At 51.4% G+C, this 15,964-nt stretch overlaps 1 protein-coding gene across 2 annotated transcripts; it reads right to left on the bottom strand.

Moving 5' to 3' along the window:
• Positions 1 to 1,034: 1,034 nt before the first annotated feature.
• LOC105183241 (calmodulin) lies at positions 1,035 to 8,105 on the bottom strand. 2 transcript variants are annotated; one of them, XM_011141224.3, is made up of 4 exons: positions 7,686 to 8,105; positions 3,606 to 3,780; positions 3,102 to 3,344; positions 1,035 to 2,786 (listed from the first exon to the last, which is right to left on the bottom strand). In XM_011141224.3, the coding sequence occupies exons 1-4, from the start codon at positions 7,686 to 7,688 to the stop codon at positions 2,758 to 2,760; spliced, it is 450 nt and encodes a 149-aa protein (XP_011139526.1). In that variant the 5' UTR covers positions 7,689 to 8,105; the 3' UTR covers positions 1,035 to 2,757. The 2 variants fall into 2 exon arrangements, with proteins under 2 accessions (XP_011139526.1, XP_011139527.1); XM_011141225.3 differs by lacking the exon at positions 7,686 to 8,105 and adding an exon at positions 5,005 to 5,210.
• Positions 8,106 to 15,964: the final 7,859 nt, after the last annotated feature.

Below are 15,964 nucleotides of genomic sequence, written 5' to 3'. Positions count from 1 at the left end.
CGCGCGAAAATTCTCTCAATAAATAGATTTTGCAATACGGATATATAAAATTACTATTATTAAATACTGGAATAGAGTCTTTGTAACATAAGAGACTTAATCACTAGGTATCAGTGTTCGATGAAACGAAGCGATTGGAAGCATTTAGATACAGATGCCTGTCGAATACTAACAACCACTTTTACAAAAACGTGTGTGTTGACGATCTCTCTCTTCCCTTAATAAAGTGTGGAAACACCTCGGACACAGAATACCACAGTACACAAATAGATCCAATGTGCTTAGTAGTTTTTTTTTCTTTCTTTCTTTCTTTCTTTCAGGTGTAACGGAGCAAGTTTTCCTAATTACAATTAATACCGTACTTTCTTGTAACCCTATGTCTAATCTCCTCGAGTTTTTTCGGAGGGCAAGGTGGGATTTAGCGAGAAAAGTTAGATATGTAAAGTGGATCTGTTCACAGAGGACAATGAAATATTCTCATAGCAAAGTATCTAGATGCCATCGAACACAAAAAAGATGGTTGCTGAAACGAGAGGTCCATTGGTAATGAAGGAAACGAATCGAGTTAGCTGTGACCTAAAAATGAGGATACATTTATTTTGTCTTTTTTTTTGGTTTTTTTTTTCTTCTCTGTTTAATGATCATCAATGCGATCTAGGTCACCAGAAATACAAGTACTTCTTCATTTTGCTCACTTCGATATTAAATAATAAAGGACTGTGGAGGAATTATCTCTTTCATCTTTTTTTTTTCTTAATTTCTTCGTAAATTAATTTTATATATATATATATATATATAATATATATTACATATATATTATGACTGAATCACCGATACGCATGATGTTACGCTGTACGGCATTTATGTTCTTTGCTCTCAAGTTCTTAAGTAACATTATCGTATGGATCGCACAAAAATCACACCAGTTTCTCCGGTCTGGTTGCTCCGCTTACGAGACTGGCACGCACCCCTGGGCGAAGAAAAGTAATGCACCAATCACTGTGGCCTTTACTTCCTTTAATCCCCCATCCCTATTTTTTTTCTCCATGATTTATTATATCAACAAAAGTGGTGTCGACGTCGTTTTTCTTTTTTTTTTTCGATTTTTTTCCTTTTTTTCTTTTTTTGCGCGCATGTATGTAAGGCTTTCCCAGTGTGTGGAAGGCAAGTTACAAATAGGAGATTAAAATGGAACTGGAGGCAAAACGCACTTTGTGAATATTATAGATAGTGTTTATCTCTTTTCATCTTTTTTCTTAGTTGCTCTGTGTGTATCTTTGTGTTTATATAGTAGTTTCTCGTTTGACGTGTTGTACGTGTGAGTCCCGTGCGCACGAACACACGAGAAGTTGGATTGATGTTGATCAATTGAAAAGCGTAGGAAGAGACTTTTTCAAATAGGAATGTCGAGACTTCGAACTGGAGCTCTCTCTCTCTCTCTCTCTCTCTCTCTCTCTCTCTCTCTATCAACGATCGTCGCAACTTGTTCAATGTCCAATGATCCATATAAAACGACCATCATCATCGTTCCGTAAGGTAAGACGCGATGCGCGAAAACACTAAAATCCAAGTTCTTCGAGGCTCTTCATCATATTTATCTCTCTCTCTCTCTTGCTTATTTTCTTTTTTTTTTATAAATTTTCTCGCTCATTACTTATATAAATTAAATCATTCATTACGTGGCATCGAGAGGTCCAGCTTTGCATTTGAGTCATCGATAACCCCGAGGCCGAAGCATCATATTTATATCTCTCACTCTTTTTTTTCTCTTCTCTCCCCTTCTGGAAAACTATGTCCAGGCCGAATTCCCTCTCACGAGACAAACAAACATTTGTACATGTGCATGCATTTTTTTTTAACAGTAGAGATATTACTATAGCAGCTACGTATCCTAATGTTCATTCACTATACACGTATCTCATTTATTAAAAAATGAAAAAAAGAACAAACGAAGGAATATTCCCGACGAATCTCGATTGGCAAATAAAACTTTGCTGTTTCAATATCTTACATTGGATTTCACTTTGTCCCCTAACGCACATTTCCTCTCCCTTTCCAAGAGATTACATTTCTCCGACATGCCTTTCGAAAAGAAAAAGAAAATATTCTTCGGGAAGATGAGGAATTGAGGTGCGAGATCAGGAGTTGGGTGATAGTGAAAAGGACGCGACAATAGAAGGGAAGAAGATGGGGGGGGGGGGCAGTCGAGAAAGAGAGGAAAGTGGAAAATGCATTTTTTTTCCTTTATCGTTGGTGCACATGCGCGCGCGCAATTGTTTCTCCACGTATCTCACTTCCAATTTGTTCTATCCAATGGAAATAAGACATCCGAGTGTGAATGTGTGTAAAATATGTATACTCCGTATGCCGTGTGTATTTATCACACACACATACACACACCAATTTTAAGTGTATCATCGGTGTACCGTGTTCCTGAGCTTACGTGTTCTGTGTGTTTGTGTACGTGTCCTCGTGTACACGCGCAAATATTCGTGTTTTGAAAGATAATGACTTTAGTGGTATAACTCTTTAATTAAACAATTAATTAATTGCCCTGTACTTATCGTTAACGATGATTTTTTTTAACGCGTATCGGACGTTGACTCTTCGCGCTTTATAGACATCTTCGCATCCTGATATAAGATTTATCACTTTCTGGTTGATTCTCTTTTGTTACATATTTTTTTTGTTTCTTGATTTTATTTAATACGTCAACACCACTCCGAGTCGCAAGTTCTTCCGTTACACAGGTTGCATTCACTTTGATGTCATCATCGTCACAAATTCTGAAAGATACAATGAGACAACGTATTGTTATAGCCTTGCGTACACAGCCACAAGAAGGTAACGCGTATATATATTGCCGAAACATAATGAGATGTCGTCAAAGTGATGATGAAACAATTAGAGAAGACACTTGTATAAAAATTATTTCTCATTATGATGTCAAGGGTGAATGAAGTTTCAAAGAGACGTGTATAATAAAACTTGTTCTGTACAAACTGACAGTGCTTTTACTCGCGCGTCACACCGGTGATAAATCGTCCATAAGACTACGTAGAGACTACTTAACAGACAGAAATATAAAAATGTAATACAACCTTCATAATTCACTTGGCCATCGCCGTCGATATCTGCCTCCCGTATCATTTCATCTACTTCCTCATCGGTCAGTTTCTCGCCCAGATTTGTCATAACATGTCTGAGTTCCGCTGCGGATATGAAACCATTTCCATCCTTATCGAACACTCTGAAGGCCTCCCTGATCTCCTCCTCGCTGTCCGTATCCTTCATTTTGCGTGCCATCATGGTCAAGAACTCCGGAAAGTCGATTGTACCGTTACCTGAAATTTTGACACATTTCTATAACATTAAATACCAATCGTTTCTTTCGTATTAAGTGCTCGTCGACAGAAGGGACGATCTATCGGTAATTCTTTTCGAAAGTATTAGGTTTCATTTTAGTTTTGTCTCTGTACCATTTTAAAATTCATCTAAAAAAAGAAAGAAAAATAAATAAATTCGCTTAAAAATATACCGATGAATGTGTGACATATTAATAGATTTGTACGTAAACGTGAGGATAAGCAAGCAAACATATGTACCATCTGCGTCTACTTCATTAATCATGTCTTGTAACTCGGCCTCTGTGGGATTTTGACCCAGGGATCGCATGACTGTACCCAATTCTTTAGTCGTTATAGTGCCATCGCCATCTTTGTCGAATAGCGAGAAGGCTTCCTTAAACTCTGCGATCTGTTCCTCTGTGAGTTGGTCAGCCTTTGTAACACCAAGAAACAAGATACATGATTAGTTCCTTGCACATTACTGCATACGTATACCGCGTGTTGCATTGATTGTGCACAATAAATGATGCCTCTTGGTAGAGTTCAACTCGATAACTCGTCCGAGCATCAACATGATACTGACACGAGTCGTCGAGTTGCGACAGAACCGAAACTTTCAACTTTAGCAAAGCGAATGATTACGGTATCGCGTTACTCTCTTTCTCTTTCTCTCTCTCTCTCTCTCTCTCTCTCTCGATAGGCTCGCTCTCTGGAAATCTTGGCTGCGACGAGCCTCATAAACAGCTCAATTAATTCTAGACAGACCAAATAACGCGAGGCAATGAGATGCGTGACAATGGCTGACGGAAATAGCGCGATGATACATCGGCCATTTACATTTAATTGTGGTGCATGTATAAATACGGAAATCCCGGACTCGGTCGAGGATCACTCCGATTTCGACGTGAGCTTAAGCAGAATTGTGATTCATTGCAAATATTATGCGCTTACAAAACGCAGATACGCACGACTATATATCGCCGGACGATGTGAAAATAAATTTTGATTCTTTTCCAAATGTATATTCATATACATATTTATAATGCACGAAATATCCGCGATGTGTTCGCAAGATACACACACACACACACACACACACACGCGTCCTTTGCTCTATCAAGTTCCGCGCTCGCACGAGAATGAACGCGGAAAGGACAGCTATAACGCGCCAAGGGTGTCGTCGTCTCTCTCTGCGAGCAACTCCAGCGAGCAGATAATTACCCTTCCACCCTACCACCGGGGGTTCTAACACGTCGATAACACGTCACTTCTCGATTTCGTCTGTAGAAAGTCTCGTGGCAAAGTGCGAAATCTTTCGAGACGCTTGACACGCTAATTATTCTCGGCCGCTAATTATACACAGCTACCGACCACTTCACGCTCATTTGCCGCAGGATTAAAATGCAGCGATAATCGTGTATCAATTTAACGCGCGCGCGCGCGCACGAGCGAGCGATAAGAGGAAATTGCACTACACAACGAATTACGTCGTTGCCTCACGCACTATTTTTCAACGAAGCCCAGGCTTTATCGCCGCCGTCGCGTTCTTCTCGCGAGCACTCGACAGCGCTAACGATCGCGCTGCTTTCAATTATCACACGCCCAACGATGGACCTCCGCGCGAGATCCGCTTCCACCTCCCCCGTGGGGCACTTACCATCGAGGAGATTTCGGTTCGATAAGAGCGCCCGATCTACGGGAAAGCGCGCATCTACCGACACTGCGCAGCCGGATGCGAGAGAGCAGCAGCGGTTAACCTCACTTTTCAAACGTCAGACGCGCCCGTCGGCCGCTCGCGACACCGCCGTAGAATATGGCCGAGAGAGAATACGGCATCTCTCTCCGGGCACCGGGGAGGGTGACTATACTCTTCGCGGAGGAGAGCCGCGACGTGGAGAAGACGGGAGTATGTGTGTGTGCGAGTGCGTGCGTCGTCGCGGCTGTCCTCGGAAGAATGAGAATCCGCGGCGTACGTATAGACGACCGTACGCGTACGCGCCACGCTACACTGCACAGGGAACGTAAAAGGAGCACGGAGACTGTCGACGCGACGCGACGCGACGCCACGACACGACACGGCATGAGGGAGCGCGAAAATCAATAGCGAGCGGCGTGTATCGCCGCTAACGCTTGATCGCCGAACGGATACGACGTTGCGGCAACGTGCGCGCGGATCGTAAGGGTTGAGAGCGAATGGGACGGCAGGCCGAGTCAGCGAGTACGAGCGACATTCTGCCGCTTTCGGGAGCCTCCGAGAAGAAGCGTTTCGGACACTTGTATTACCTGCGAAGCCGCGAGAGAGGGGGGAGAGGGGGAGAGGGAGGGGGAGAGAGAGAGAGAGAGAGAGAAAAGAGAACGACAACGCACGGCGCCTCGGATCGCACATATGAAAAATGTGCGCATAACCGGAGATATCCTAGCCGAGCGTCCTTAAGGACGAATATCGAGTGACCGTGTGACGGATTGTGCGGAACGAGCGCTCGTACGCGTCTTATATTTCGTGCTCCGATGGGTATCTCCGGCCGATCGAAGGTGAGGCGTGCGAGAAGGAAGATCGCGGCAGCGCGATAACGCGCGCGCAAGGGTGAGAATGAGAAAGACGATGACGACGACGACGCCATAGTTCCGCATCGTTTCTTCCAATTTTGTGGCGACGGGAATCGGTCACAACATTGAGAGACCGAGGACGCCGTCAAAGAGCACCGTAGGCGCCGTAGGCCGGTATCTCTTTTTCTCTCTCTTGATGATGAGAGAGAGAGAGAGAGAGAGGCCGACCAGTCATCCCGATTTCGTTGTATTTAGTTGCACTCCCCGCGACGCGTCTACCTCTCTAATCCCTCTCGTCAAATTTTGAATGTATATTTAATCGTTGGGTGCAGAGAGTGTAAAAAGATGTAAATAGACACACTGTGTGTGTGTGTGTGTGTGTGTGTGTGAGAGAGAGAGAGAGAGAGAAAGAGAGACCGTAAAGCAGGAGAGACACACGTCTACACGGTGCGACGTTTCGTATTCTCGCAGAGAAAGGCCGCATAAATTCAACGAGCGAGCGAACGGATGGACGGAAGAGAGCGAGAAGACACCGTAGCGATGCCGGTCGATCATTTCGACGAGTCCAATAAGCGAGCAGCGCGAGACGCGCCCGCGTCAAGCTGACAACACGGCGAACAGGCTAGCTCAAAGCGGCAAAATTAGCCGCTGCGTCGTGGAGGATCTTCGGCCACCTGTCTCTCGTTCGCCACCTCGTAACGCGTAACCGGCCAGTCGAGCGTGATGATGAAAATTCCGAGGGACACGCAGGGGCATACTCGACGCGCGACGCTTCTGACAGAGTTTGCCGTATCCGCATCTTGACGGATTTTCCGCCAGGGAACGACGTAAATGGGGAAAAAACGGCGAGGCATTTCGACAGCCTCCCGCCATCTTTTTCTCGCTCGCACGCTCTCTCTCTGTCTTTCTCTGTCCCTCTCGCTCGCCCTCACTCTTTCTTCTCTCTCTCTCTTTCTCTCTCTCTCGCTCTCTGTACGCGACTACGATCGATCGGCGGTTACTTCCGCTCGCACGGATGATGCAGATTTTCTTCGTTGCCGTGGAAGAAATTCTGCGAAGAGGCACGCTGCGGGAAATATAGACGGCCCATACGGATCGATAATCGGTCTCCAAGCGAGACACGTTCGAACTGACAATGCGACGCTCGAAGAAAAGTGAGGAGTAGAGGAAGGAAACGAGACGAGCAGGTTGGAGAGAGAGAGAGAGAGAAAGACGGCAAAAATTCTCGCCCGATCCTTCCAGAAAAGGAAATCCGTCTCGCCAACAGCGGGGCGATAACGAATGAAGCGAGCGGCGATGGAGAGAGAGAGAGAGAGAGAGAGAGAGAGAGAGAGAGAAAGAGAGAGAGAGACGGAAAGAAAGATGGAGCTCGCGACAGCAAAGGCGAGTTTAAACGCCGTATTCATCGCGGCGAAAATCGCGCAGCACATCGCTGCCTCTCTCGCTCGCTGCGAACGCGGCCGCCGCACGTGCGCTCGGCGACGCGTCAATGCGGCGAACCGAGAGCCCACGACGGTTCACGGTCTCTCCTTGCGGTCGAATCGGCGGCGACGATGCGGTTTTTTGTCTCCTTGTCGCGCACGTCACGCATACGTAGTACGAGGAAATAAAGCTGCGGCGGCGACGGCGGCGAATTGTACGATCACGACGACGGAGACGACGTTACACACGTTACACGCGGCTCTAGTATCTCTATCTCTGTCTCGCTTTCGTCGATGACGGTAGTCTCGAGCGGCGAGTCGCGATCGCGAATGAAGCGTACGCGAATCAACGCGAAGCGGTAGTACTTACCATCGTGGCTCCTTTTTCACTCGGTCTCGGTTATACACGAGAGAGGCTCTCCTGGGCTGCGAACACCCGCACCCGCACACTAGACAACAAACGTGTTGTACTTGTTCACAAGAGTAGCTCCTGTGGGTCGCTCTCGTCGATCGGTCGGTCGGTCGGTCGGTCGGTCGGCCGTACAACGGTCTGCCGAGGATTCTCAGCGCAGCCAAACGTTCTCCCGACCGTGGGGCGGTGCGATGGTAACTCTCTTTTATACGTCGCACGACTCGCGAGGACAGACACGCAGGTATAAACCGGGGGAGATCACCAAGTCCGGCGAGAAACGCACTCGGGGCAGCAATGGAGTCCGCGGTGTCTCTCTCTCGGTGTGCGAGGCTCTCTGTGGGCCACCGCTGCTCCCGTCGCCCGGGTATCACTACGCCGTCCCCTCACGGCCCGCGTCTCGGCCAATCGCCGAGCGCCGTCGGGCCGGCGGGATGCGTTGTCGGTCGCGGGGGGGTCAGGCGGGGTAAGTTCGCGCGGCGGCCGCGACGCACCGGCCGCCTACGCGGTCGCGAGCTAGACCCGCGCGCGCGGCTTCCCCAGCTTGCCGAAAGGTGCGGAAAAAAAGCCTGTGGCGGTTTTTAATCGCGCGAACGGCTCGCGCGGGAGCGAGAGCGAGACGCGCGCGATCGAGTGAGACGGTGCGACAGGCCGATCGGCCGAGACAGAGATAGACAGGCGGACACGGAGGGAAAGAGAGAGAGAGAGACAGAGAGAGAGAGAGAGGGAGACGGGCGATGAAGGCGAGACGCCGCGCCGCGCCGCGCTGTGCGCGACGTGGCGCGGCCACGGGCCGGCTCGCGTACCCGCGACCGCCCCGTAACAAATCCGTTTTACACGGCGGGGTGGGTGCGGTCGTGTTTACAGGACGAGTCCGGGCGAACTAACCGGGCCTGTGATTGGCCGGCGCGCACCTGCAATGCGTCAGGCAGCGCGCGGACTGTGCCGTGTCGCGCCGGCTACCGGGTCAAAGCCGGGCTTCCCTGCCTGCGAGAAGAGACCGCTCTCCGCGCGATGCAACCGACGCGTTTTTCGGCTACGCGCGTTCGGGGGGTATGTACCCGTTTCCCCGAGTCTCTTCCCTTCTCTCTCTCTCTCTCTCTCTCTCTCTCTCTCTCTCTCTCTCTCTCTCTCTCTCTCTCTCTCTCTCTCTCTCTCTCTTCTCTCTCTCTCTCTCTCTCTCTCTCTCTCTCTCTCCGTGCTTCCCTCTCGCAGCCGTCGTTTTCTGTTACCTCTTCCCGTTAGCCGCCGATCACCCCTTCGGCTACCGGCCGCTCGCGATCACCCTCTCTCTCTCTCTCTCTCTCTCTCCTTTTCGCTCTTTGCCTGTATGTGCACTTCCGAGAATCACCGGTGAAGTCTCTTCCCTTGTGGCCGCTCGAGGATCTTCCTGCCCAGATTTCCGAGTCATCCGCCCGTAATCTCGTCATCAACCTCGCCGAGATCGCAACGATGACGAGAGATCTGCGCTTTATTAGCCTCGAGGCCTTTTTCCATCGCGCGCGACGAGGCGTGCGATCGGCGAGCTACGGTGGGGTTGGTCTCTCGCGCGGTCGACGGACGGTGTCCGGCCTTGCGTGGAACACGGGAGTGTATTCGCGCTGAATGATTTTTTTCCTCATGCAGTTTACCACGCGATGTGGAAACCGTCGGTCGGTCGCCTTCGGTCGCTCTTATCGATCGGCTCTCTCTTGCGCTCTCTTCCTTTTTTATTTCTCCTTTCCCGATGAAATAAGAGCCTTTTAGAGAAAGACCGCATCACAGAGAGAGGAAACCTATCGCTCTCGTAAACGACGCAAATTGGATCTACCCGTGGCTAGGAGGAGAAGGAAAGGGAGAGAGAGAGAGAGAGAGAGGAGAAGGAGGAGCAAAGTCGCTATAATTTTCCTACGTTTTCTCTCCCTCTCTCGCTCTGTCTCGACCTCCCTCCCTCCCTTCCCCCCTCTCTCTCTCTCTCTCTCTCTCTACCAGGTATTGATTTTGATCAATTTCATCGGTGAGCGCTCTAGTACGAATCTCCTCCACTTCGAGGAATTTACAGGCGGGTGTAAAGCGTGAAAATTTATCGTACCCGGCCGTACCGTCGTCGTCATAGTCGTCGCCCTTGTCCTCCGCACCCCTTTCCCACCAGTTTCTTTTGCCTTTCTCCTATTACCTTTCCTTCCCCACCTCTCTCTCTCTCTCTCTCTCTCTCTCTCTCTCTCTCTCTCTCTCTCTCTCTCTCTCTCTCTCTCTCTCTCTCTCTCTCTCTCTCTCCTACATTTTTCTCCCCCCCCTCTCTCTCTCGCTCTAGCACACAGTCTCTCCTTCGGTGCCCGTTTCTCGCTACCCCTCCCTCTCCCTACATCTCCCGCCGCTTTGCCTATATACTATTTCCACTTTCCCGGTATGTGTGTCAGTGCGGCAATTTGACAGTGGTGTCAGATAACGCATAATCGCGCCGATGGCGACGGATTAGACCGATTAGGTCTTCTCGAGCGCTCGGGATGAGACGGACAACGCACACACACACACACACACAAGTGACCGTTTACAGATAAAAATTGGAAACATTAAATTATTATCTGCACGAACGTCTATATAGATAAGGGGCTGAAGTATACGAGAAGCTCCTTGATTACCTTCTCCCCTCCTCTCTCTCCCTCTCCCTCTCTCTCTCTCTCTCTCTCTCTCTCTCTCTCTCTCTCTCTCTCTCTCTCTTTCATGCTATGTCTATCTTTTTCCTCTTCTCTCTTTCTCTTTTCTCTCGCTCTTGCTATTTCTCTCCCAATCTCGCGCTCCTTCTCGCCATGTGCTCCACTTCGAGAGGAAGAGAGAGCGAGAGCGAGAGAGAGAGAGAGAGAGAGAGAGAGAGAGAGAGAGAGAAAGAGGGAGAGAGAGCATCGCACGTATAGATTATATTCCCCAAAGTTCTGCATTGCGTTCTCGGCCGTACGCTCGCTCGCGATTATCAATCGACATTGTCAGTGTAATCGGGCTACGCTTATCGAACTATCGATTACGAAAGTGTCGCGCTACATGGAAGAAACGCCAGCGCAAGATAGATAGATCGGGGCGCGCTGGGGGAGGAGCGGGGGTAATCTCAGGCCGGGTTTTCTCTTGGGTACTCTCTTCAGGACGCTCCAGCCACGGGAAAACGTAATCTCTCACGTCGATGATTGCGTTCTTATCGACGCGGAGCGAAGAACGAGCACGGTCGACGCCGTCGCCACCGCGCCGTCGCAACGAACGAAATTCCGAGCACGATTTCGGATCGCGGCCGAATTTGCGTCGCGCTTATCGTCGCGCGCCGCGTCCTCATTATCGGCTCACGATCGCTGCGGCGAGACCGGACGCGAACGGAGAAGGGCTGTGATAATCCTCACGAATCGTCGCCGTCGCCGTCGCCGTCGCCGTCGCCGCGTTCCTCGCCGCGCGCGCGTACGTAAGTAGCCGCGGAATTGCAATTACCTCGCGTCCGTACTCGCCATTTATCCGGACGGATCTCGCGCGAGCGCGCGCGGCATCTTAGCCGCGAACAAACAGCACGTAAGTGTTGGGGGCACGTAGAGAGAGCCGAGAGAGCGCTCGGCGGAACTAAAATTTTTACGAAGGCGATTACGAAGGTGACTCGCACGCAAGTGGCGGCCGCGTGCGCGCTGAATTATTCAGCGCGCCTCGCCAAACTCGTTCGTACACGCGCGCGTGAGCTTCTTCTTCTTCTGCTTCTTCTTCTGCTTCTTCTTCTGCTTCTTCCTCTGCTTCTTCCTCTGCTTCTGCTTCTGCGAACGAGCATAGAATTGCGAGATCCCTACGAGACGCGAGGCGAGGGGAAAGAGAAAACTGCAATGTATACGCCACTGGAGGCCAGTGGCTTTTTTCTGTTTTCAGAATCGCCGCGTTCCGGAGAATTTCAAAATTGTCAGTCGATGAGCGGCAGAGAAGGTGGGCGGACGGGACGGGGGGGAGGGGGAGGGCGAGGAAGGAAAAGGCAAAAAATGACGGTATCTCGGCTCTTGAGCGAGCGCTGTGTCATAACGTGATGCTACGTTGAAGGCATGCGTCTCTGGCATGACGCCGGCGCTCGCGAGAAAGAGAGAGAGAGAGAGAGAGAGAGAGAGAGAGAAAGAGAGAGAGATCGATTTATGGCAGACGCGAACAACAACGGGCAACCGGTAACAATTTCGGACACATCGGCATATCGGATGCGAGTACCCGCGAGCATTCCGCGAGGGGAAGTCTAATTAGGCGGCGAAGGGGGCAAAGTCACGGGGCACTTTGGATGGTTTCGTCCAGGCGGCTTCTTCGGATATATTCGGCCTCGCAGCAGCAGCTCGTTCGAAAGCTGCGACGTTCGCGACGCGACGGGCCGAACGTTACGTCTGAACGAAAGGACGCTCGTCCGGCGCGCATCGCAGGATACCGATGTATCGTATCGGATTCACATAAATGCACGAATGCGGCTGCACCGGATGAACCGAAGCGCGGCGGAATTTTTTCCTTTGCCGGAAATTGCTACGCTCGGTCTCAAGACGATCGAACATCTCTATCTCTCTCTCTCTCTCCTCCGCCTCCCCCGCCTTGCCTTCGTGTGATTCAGCAAACGGCTAATATCCCAAAGAGAGCACCTCTATCTTCCATTAACGAGGAACAACAACAGTCCTCTCGTTGGAGAACATCGGCCGCGCAGCGACGAAACGGCAAAAGTGTCAGGATCGTTTCCCAGAGCAAACGCGCAACCCCTAAACACGAGAGAGAGAACGTGTAATTTCCGGCAAGCTCGGTCCCGTCGAAGCCGCCCCTTACGTCGATATCGGCTCCTCGCCGCCACTGCCACCGGTCGCCGTCGCCGTCGCTGTCGCCGCCGCCGCCGCCGCCGCGAATAGAAGCGGCGGCGATGATTTTCGCGCGATCGCGGGGACGAGGGCCGTCGGAACGAGGCGAGGAGACGTCGCCGAAATTAAACCGGTCTTGATCCCGCGGCGAACGCGAAAATACGTCGGCGCGCTGCCGCGGCCGCGTGTCGCCTCCTCTCGACCGGCGACATCCGCGCGTCGATGGACGACGGGCGGCGACCCGTTGCCGACCTGAACGGGGGTGAACGAGCGAAAGCGCGCGCGAGCCCGACGAAATTTCTTTCTTAGGAAAGCGGACGTACAGAGCGACGCATATCGATCGCGCCGCTCCTACGCTCCTCCAGGAACACGGCGACGCGGCGGCCAGCAGCACCGCCGTTCACGTCCGCACCGCACCGTTTCGCGCGCATGCACGTGTACTCTGCGGCGTATGTGTGTGTGTGTGTGTGTGTGTGTGTGTGTGTGTGTGTGTGCGCGCGCGCTTTCTCGCTCGCGCACACATGTGTCATGTATGTGTGTGTGTCTGTCCGATGAATTGTTAACCAGTCCGTCGTTGTGTGACCGTGACCGATATATCCCGGAGACGCGGCGGCCGGTTACGCGCACCCGGCGGACGTCCGTTGTCGATAAGGCTAATTAGCGGCGGCGCGGCGACGGCGACGGCGGCGGCGGCGGCGGCGGCGGCGGCAGCGGCGGCGGCGGCGGCGGCGCGCCGTGTAGATACGCGCGCGTATATACAGAAAAATTACTCGCCGTCGTCGCGCGAAGGGCGCTGAGAGAGTCCGATGTTCTCGGCGATTTCCACCCTCGCGAAGAAAGAGACAGAGGGAAAAAGAGGAGAGAGGGCGGAGGGAGGGAGAGAGAGAAAGGGCGAGGGAGTGAGCGGTCGAAGCCGGTCGATTTGTATTACGCATAGCCGTGCGGCTCTGCGGATGCGTAATGCGCTAAGCACGATGCGGCATGTATGTATGTATATATGTACATGTACGTGGCCGTGTACGTGTGCGACACGCTTCGTCGCGAGAACGCCGCGCTGCGTCGCGTCGCGTCGCGTCGCGCCGCGTTGCGTCGCGCGCGCAAAAATCGATGCCGGCGCCGAGCGAGCGAGCGAGCGAGCGAGGGGGCGGGCGAGCGGGCGAGCGAGAGAGAGAGAGAGAGAGGGGGAGAAAGAAGCGCGCGGGAGCGCCGCGCCGCGTCCCGTCGTCGATTCCACGAGCGTCAAAGGCTAACGTCATTGACGTAGTTCGTCGAAGGGCCGGTCCACCGTCTTTCGAGCAGCTCGCTGCTCGCTTTTCGGCCGCGTTTCGCCGCCGCGTCGTGCCGCGCCGCGGCACGGCACGGTACGGCGCGGCGCGGCGTGGCGCGACGCGACGCGGCACGACGCGACGCGAGACCGCGTGCGTCGAGCCTGCGCACGCTAGGACGCGCAATGCGACACGCGATAGAACGGGACGGAGAGTACGACCGCGGTAATCTCGTTACAGGAAGAGGGATGACGAGAACGGGGGCGTCGGAGTCGGGGACACTCGGTGCCGGGGTGGGTTTTCGGGGTAGGTAGATAGGTTGGTAGGTAGATGGGTAGGTAGGTAGGTGGGTAAGCAAGCGAGGTAGGCGAACACAGGCAGGTGAAGGTAGGTAGGTAGGTGGGTAGGGAATTTAATAGAAGAGCCGTAGTAAAGAATGTTAATTTTACCGTAATGGCATCGGTCTTTCGCACAGTCACGCTATCGCTCGTTGAAAAAATGGTATTTTTCGTGTCCTTGTATGATGAGATAGAGTCGGCAGAGTGGGAGAAAGTGAGAGAGAGAGAGAGAGAGAGGGAGAGGGAAGGAAGGAGAAAACGATTTCGCGCTCGTTGCGCAATACATCCCCGATGCTGTAATTTGCGACGAGAAGTCATTACGAGAAGAGGAATCTTCACGCGGCTGATTCGCGACGATCGGCAGAACTAGGCACCTCTCTTTCACGCCGGAAATTTATCTCTCGCCGAAATCGCGCCGGGAGGAGCTCCCTTTCGGACTTTACATCGCCGTCCTCGACAACGTACGCGACTGTTTATTGACGACCGCGTATTTTCGATTTCGACATTCGCGACGCGATTCGAACGCGAGGGGAAGGGAAGTTCGCCTTTCAGCCGTGAATCGCGCGCGCGCGTGTCCGTGGCGGGTATATTATTTATTTATAAAGAATACTTATACAATGTGGGTTAGCGCAGAACGGGAAAACCAGATATAGCTCCGTATAGGTACAAACACGCACACCGAGGCGCCTCGAGGATATAAATCGGCGTCTCCTCGTCGTTTAGCCGAGGCGACGTAATGCGTCTTCATTGCGAACTTAAATATTTACTTCGCGCGCGACTTTCCTAATTTACATCCGCATCAGCCGATCATCCCCGATGCCGCCCTTGCTATATAGCTGCACGCGAATTAACCCTTCACAAGTTTTCAAGCGTCTCGAGGAATACGACATGTATCTCTAAAAATAAAAATATTTTCATTGATTTCCTTCTATCTACGTCGTGCGGTGAAACGCTTTTGGCGCCGCACAGTGATCATTTATTTGTCTTGGAGAAGAAAACAATAGAGTTCTCATCAATTTCTTTTCTTAACTCTTCGTCGTGAAGTCTTTCAATTTCTTCTTGTCGAGACCGCGCTTCAAGCCGCTTTTCTATTTACACCTGTTTAATATTTCTCGTGAAATAAGCAGAAAATTCAATTTCCTGGATAAAAGACCTTTATATTCGAAAAATTAAACGTACGGAATTATTACACAAGCAGAAAGCTACGGGATAAAAGATACGAAACGGAGGGTAATTCCTAAAGAGCGGTCTAAAGAAACGCTCCGACAGCTCTTTCGGATATCGTTCAGATGTCTTCCAGATGTCTGCCCGGGCTACCGATGGCAGTCTTTCCTGCGTCTTAGGGGCGGGAAACCGGCTAGCGCGACTAAAGCAGCGAATATTTCTCAATCGGTCGTTTCTAATTTGAAATTCGGAAGTACGGGTCGCGCGTAGTGTCTCTCCGCATACGTGTCAATATGTCGACCCTCCCGACGATCCAAGGCGTTCTCAAGCTCCCTACAAAACCAGGCCATGCATGTGTAACATTATTATATCGATTACACAAAAGAAAATAGTTGCCTCTTAACGATAAACGCGATTGTCATTCGTGTGCGTTCTATATACCGGTTTATCGTGTCCCTCGCTTTCTCTCTCTCTCTCTCTCTCTCTCTCTTAGGCGCGCGTCGCGTTTTGCGACGCAATGCATTCGCCGACGATCGAAGGAAGGAAAGAAGGGCTTTTATTCTCCGAACGAAAGAAAAAGGAGAAAGAAAGAAAGAGCAAGGGAGAAAGGGAGAGAGGGGGGAGTGAGAAAGAGAGAGAGAACGGGGAAGGGAGAGACA

Source organism: Harpegnathos saltator, unplaced genomic scaffold (assembly GCF_003227715.2).
Source record: "Harpegnathos saltator strain DR-91 unplaced genomic scaffold, Hsal_v8.6 scaffold774, whole genome shotgun sequence".
In the NCBI taxonomy this organism is placed as follows: Eukaryota; Metazoa; Arthropoda; class Insecta; order Hymenoptera; family Formicidae; genus Harpegnathos; species Harpegnathos saltator.
The sequence above is the reverse complement of the archived record's forward strand: the minus strand, read 5'-3'. Positions and strand labels throughout refer to the sequence as shown.